Source organism: Rhyacophila brunnea, unplaced genomic scaffold (genome assembly GCF_057557595.1).
Source record: "Rhyacophila brunnea isolate RB1 unplaced genomic scaffold, BYU_Rbru_1.0 scaffold_9, whole genome shotgun sequence".
NCBI lineage: Eukaryota > Metazoa > Arthropoda > Insecta > Trichoptera > Rhyacophilidae > Rhyacophila > Rhyacophila brunnea.
This window is the reverse complement of record NW_028233361.1, coordinates 43,552,189-43,558,285: the sequence shown is the minus strand read 5'-3', so window position 1 is coordinate 43,558,285 and position 6,097 is coordinate 43,552,189. Positions and strand designations below refer to the sequence as shown.

General features: G+C 35.7%; 1 protein-coding gene across 3 annotated transcripts in view; it reads right to left on the bottom strand.

Annotated features, from left to right (window-relative positions):
- Positions 1–1,800: 1,800 nt before the first annotated feature.
- The window catches only part of LOC147063688 (beta-1,3-glucan-binding protein 1-like), a 28,443-nt gene continuing 24,146 nt past the window's right edge, over positions 1,801–6,097 (bottom strand). Inside the window, exons 7-9 of one of the 3 annotated variants that reach the window (XM_085959856.1) lie at positions 5,170–5,324; positions 2,371–2,559; positions 2,176–2,308 (exon numbers count right to left, since the gene is read on the bottom strand). In XM_085959856.1, coding sequence (XP_085815982.1) covers positions 2,374–2,559; positions 5,170–5,324 — 341 coding nt within the window. In that variant the 3' untranslated portion in view covers positions 2,176–2,308; positions 2,371–2,373. Of the gene's footprint in view, positions 2,560–5,169; positions 5,325–6,097 lie in introns of all 3 variants that reach the window. The other 2 variants (XM_085959855.1, XM_085959857.1) reach the window with 2 other exon arrangements.

Sequence of the window (6,097 nt, the reverse complement as noted above, 5' to 3'; positions counted from 1 at the left end):
TAGAGTAATAATCGCCCTGATGGGGATGGCATTAGAATACGAAGAAAAACATGTAGACATGAAACTATTTTTTTCCATTGTTGTCAGCAACGTTCCCTCTAATTTTTCTATTGTGTGTGCAGATCATCAACGCATCTGAGCAGTGTCACTAGTCACCCAGTGCGGTAAATTTACACACCCCCCCCCCCGCCCCCACAAACACAGACATACAAATTTTACATTAAAACTTAATATTTTTAAGGTATTTATTAATTTCGTAATTAACGTATAAAATTAGCATTTTTTGCACAAATTTATCCGTACTTTCATCAACAATTATTAAGATTGTACCTCAGTTGAGGCACGGTCTAAAAAGATCGTGGCTAGGCGATGCGCGGATTGCGGGTCGCGGGTGCAATGACGCATTCGCCAAACGAAATATAATTTGTCATATAAATCTAACATACGTCCATTTTATGTTCTGTTTATTGTTCTATTAGTAACAATAATAATATATTCATTGACATGTTTTCTTTTTAAAGTAAATGGGTAACGTTTTTAGTCATCTTTACACGATTTAAGAATTAATACGCCCGTCGCCATCACGAAACAAAGTGACGTGTTTCCAGCTCGACGTTCTCTTTCAGAATGCGAGCGAGTCCAAAATTTTGTCGCGCCTATAGTTGAAAATTATTTGCCCTTTCACTGATGTATCACCTTAATGTATGAAACCCAGACTTCCGTAATTCATCAAAAAAATCTTTTTTAATGAAGGCATTAATGCATTCGACAAATTCGAGCGCATACTTTTTAATTCGCCAGCTTTCGGGAATATCTGTGTATTTAGATACATGATTATGAATATCTTGTACAGAAAGCATAGAAGCATTTTTATTTTTATAGCTAATTATCAATCAACATTATCAATTAGTACTTTGACTAGATCGCAACCAGAATTTTTGCGCTCAGCTATCTCAATCCTATTCTTTCATTCGTCGTCCTATTGTTTCCGTCATTATTTTCAAAAGTCCACCTCTTTTCAATTTCGTAATAGCATCCCGGTATACTTTTTGACTTAAATGCATTTTTAAAAATACAAACTCCATTCAATCCACTTTTTTCCAGATGTGAATTCTCCTTGCATATTTGCTGCGAGCGTATGGTACGTTTGACCCAATCATCTGTTTCCGAATAAACAAATAAATCACCAAATGATCGCATTTGAAATATCACATCTACTCCTTTTTGGCATTTTTAGGGGATAAGTTTTCTATAACAATTATTTCTATATTAATAAGTATAATTATTGTATTATATATGTAACTATGCAAGCAATTGTATTGTTCACTTGAATTGTTTGTTACGTACACTGAACACACAATATGTAGTTATTACTAAAATCTGGCAAAGGAAACTTTCTTTTACAATATTTTTGTGTGAGGACTGTGCGGAGGATGAAAACATGTGTGCGGACACATTTTGGAAGGTGTGCGCGCGCACACCTTACAGGGAACATTGGTTGTAAGTACGGTTCAAATAACTGTTCGATAACTACGCGTCGTATCCAACTGAAATTTTAATAGAAGTTGTTTGAATAATGATTCTTTTACTTTAGATTTTTACCCTCATCTCATAAAAATTTAACAAACTTTTCAAACTACCCTAGAGCATTTAGGCGTGGTCCAGTCGATAAGTTGTTCTTCGATGTCTTTGTTTACATATTATTATATATGGCAATCAACGAGTCCTGTGAGAACCAAGCATTGTTAGCAAAATCAGTGACATACGAATCGATCGCGAAAATATTTTTTAATTATTTTTATGTACATTTTTCACAGGCCGTCAGCAGTATCGGTTAGTATTTACTCAGTGAGAAATACTGACGGAAAAAATAATATTGTAAATAATTACACACATTTTTTTAGGATACAAATTTCTCACGAATCTAATTACCACTTGCAAATAAAAACGTTTACCTCAGTAATATTTATTATGTTAAAATGCATTTTTCACCGAAAGGCATGGGATACTCAGTGTCAGCATTATTCAACTGTGAGGGGTTTAATAAATAGCCTATCACGATTGAATGAATATCTCACTTCGCTTTTATCCTAATCGTGTAACTGTCACTCCATATCAGTCACTCAGTATTGTTGAGCCTCGCGCTAAATATCTCACTCGTTTTTATATTTTATGGTATTGTCTTTATTGTATCTATGTAAACTGACTCCGCTCATCATCCCTCCATCATCACACATCACCATCTTTCATTTACACACACGCCGCACGCCAAATCTATAGATATTTGTCAGAATATAACATAAGAAAACATATAATAAAATAAGTTATGTAATGATACGAGTACTTTGTATTAATATGAAAAATATTCATTAATCAGAGCGCATATACTTTGACGGATGTAACTTGGAGGTTCGATGCGCTGCTCCATGTTTGATTCCAGGTGGCCTGATTCTTCCAGAAATTTAACATGGCTTTCGGATCATCATTTTTCCAGGGTATATCATCCACCTTGTCATTGAATTCAGATCCTCCGACTGCCAGTCCAATCGCAATGTAGAACTGAAAAGATACAATTTGTAATAATATGTAGTAATTCGGTTATGATGGATTCAACCGTGTACGTAACACTGCGCAAGTTGCAAAATACGCACGCATACGTCGTGCGGCACTTGCCATGTCAGTCATGTATGGACCCAGTAACGTCCATTGGGGGTAGGCAAGCCATGCGTTGCTTAGAGCCTTGACTCGTCCGTAACAAGTTACGCGTTCACCAAGTAGTACACGTAACTAGAGTTGGGTATTGCCCGAGAAAATTCTGTCCCGAGATTCGGGATTTCCCGAAATGGTGAAATTTTGAATTCTCGAGATTCGGAATTTCTAGAAAAGAATTCTCGAGAATTCTCGAGATATCGCGAAATTTAAAAAAAACCTGTAAAAATCGTAAAATCAGTGTAAAAACAGACAAATTCCAAAAATATATATTTTTTTTAATTTATGTAAGAAGACAAACAAAATAGAAGTAGGAAAACAAAAATAATTCAAAACATTACTTATTAAAATAGGATTTTAAAAAACACAGTCTGACAATCGCTTACGTTTTTGAGACACAAAATTCCCTGATGTTGCAAAAATTGCGGTCATTTTGAGTCGACGTTGGCTTAATTGTGTTAAATGCCCCGATCAGTCTTTAAACATTTTGTATTTTCTGTCCACTTTTTTCATATAGAATTTTTTTTTTCAATTAATATTTGATAATAAAGAAATCCCGAATCCGAAAGATTCTCGAGATCCGGGATTTCCTGAAATTCCCGAAACCCAACTCTACACGTAACCCCATTGAGCCATCCACAAGCACTCGCGCCGTGACGATTGTTGCGCGACAAGCGCATTCTAGTCGCCAGATTCTCGAGCGCGCGCGACTTGTCTGCGAGTTGAGGTACCATCCCGGCAATAATTATTGCACCCAGCAATAAAGCGATCCTCAAGGTGCGTGGATGTGATTTGCCGGCTTGGTTTAGTTAGTTTTTTTTTCAAAATGAATGAATACAGCTTTATTTATTGATGAAGTGGAAAAAAGGAAGGCTGTATGGGACATGGAATCATCTGAAGTTTACCGGTTTGCTGATTAAGCAGTCGCATTGCTCATAAAGTAGGTAAGTGTGTTTAACTGGTAAACCGACATTATAGTGACGCAGTTGATGTTTTCCGTTAGCTAATTATTATGGAATACACGTTGGCATTGTTTATTTATTTTTTACTCAGTGTGTTGGTATACCTATTTAGCGACATTTCTCATTAGCTTATTTCATTAACTAACACATTAACTAGTTAAATAGTCTACGAGTAATGCTATTTTAATGTGCTTACATAGGTACTGAATTTATTACGCGTTTTTACAAACATTCAAAATGTTAAAAAATTGTTTTTATAGCTGATTCTTTACTTAGGGCGCAATGCAGAATCGTTGACGTTAAGTAGCCATTCTAACAAGAAAAATCCGTCACATGCTCTTTCTTTCTTCCACTTAGACGTTCTAATAAGAACTATATATGTTTTTCTCACTGAACTTAGGTTGTCGAAATCGGCCCATTAGCCGACTTTTACATCTGAACTTGCCTCGTCTACCGTATACATAGGCACCTAGCGACAGTCGCGCGTAATCCCTCGAAACGTAGATATTGTATGGAATGCGGTGACCGACAAGCTGGTATAGGAATGTCCAATTCGTAGGTATGTGTATGCAGTATGACTACTGGTGGCTTCGTCCCGCAGCCCGAGACGCATGCGATTTGTTGCTAGCAGCACTAGATGTTTTTGTAAACTATAAAGCCGCATACCACCAATGTGCAGAGCTCCATTTATTTTGGCAACGTATGTTTTGTAAATACCTAACGATGACTTCACATCGACATATTCGACACGTTGCAGATAAGGCGAGCTTAGATGCGAGAGCCGGCTTAAAGTTAGGCGCGTATCTTATGGACTTACGCGCCTAAGTATGGTTCTGCATCGCGCTCTTAGATAATAAGGAGTTTATCGTCTTTAATTATATTAAATAGCTATATACACAAGAATTAACTTTATTCGTTGTCAATGTCTATTTTTCATCGGTGAGTGCGCATAGTGCAAAAAGATGCCGAAAGGCGAAACCAGAGTCACAAAAAAACTTAAATGGAATAATGCAAAAATCAAATCAATTAGAATTTGTAGCCTTTATTTAAATTTAATGAATGGGTCCAGACGTGTTGCCAATTTTATTACATTGTTAACAATGTTGGGCCACTGCTTAAGGCTATACTTCAGATGAGGTATGGTCTAAAACGATCGTGACTAGGCGATGCGCGGAGTGTGCAAATGGTGCGTGCCGAACGAAATATAATTTGTCATAAAAATCCAACATACGTCCATTTAATGTTGTTTATTTTTATATTAATAATAATAATAGTATAATCATTGAAATGTTTTCTTTTCAAGTACATGCGTAACGTTTTTTAGTCATCTTTACACGATTTTAGAATATTTTCATCCGACGCCATGACAAAACAAATCGACGTGCAGACACCTCAGACTAGTGAGAAATTTCGTCGCACTTACTGTTGAAAAGTATTTGCCGTTTCACTGAAGTACGCTCTTAAAAGACGTTAGACAAATAAAATATCTTTAACTCACATGATCATCAAATGGAACCATTGCAGTTCGTCCTTTATTCAACCATTGCTGTGCGGCATCATTTGTTTCAACTCCTGTACCTCGATTTAGTCTTCCGTTCGTATCAGGAGATATGGTTCCGAAGTCTTCCCCATCCACGGATACAGTCACACTATCTGAAAAACATAATATTATATAAACACAATGAATGGTCAATCGTAGGTAGATCTCTAAATCCCCGAGATTATCTTTCCAAAAAAAAATATTTTTGAGAGTCTGAGGGCTCCAAAGACTTTTTCTTTGACCGGCAATATAAAATTTATAATATATTCATACATGGAATTCGATAAATATGTTAATATTTTCAGAAAACTATCGAGTGCTCCGTTACGTAAAATTTTCCATTTCGAGCCCTGGACTAAGATGCCATGACTCGCTATAGTGAAGCACCACCGTTAGAATTCAAGCGCTGAACAGGCGGCGCTGGGTTTAACCGTGTACCGATGTATAGCCATGAGTTCCAGACACTACGCATCGTATTTAATGTTGCATCAACTACTTCCATTTGGATAGTGAGCTCTTTTAGCTGTATTTCTTTTAAATTACTTCCACCAAGAATGACAGGAACGTTTTTAGTAAAAATGATAATTTTACTGATAACTTTAATTTTATATAACTAATTCACATCTGGTTACATTATGAAGATTTATTATGAAGACAGTATAAAAATATATGCAAGATATATTTACTCATAATTATTCAAATAGTACATGATGGAAAATCTAAAAAAAAAAATATTTTAGTGAAGGTCCAAACCCAAATTTATTGTACGCATGTGACATCTATCATTTATAGTTGAAAGCAATAAAATAATATAATATGCAATAAAAAAAACTCTAATGTACGCTTATTAGAATTTTTATTTTTAGAAGGTACTGTTACATTCCCA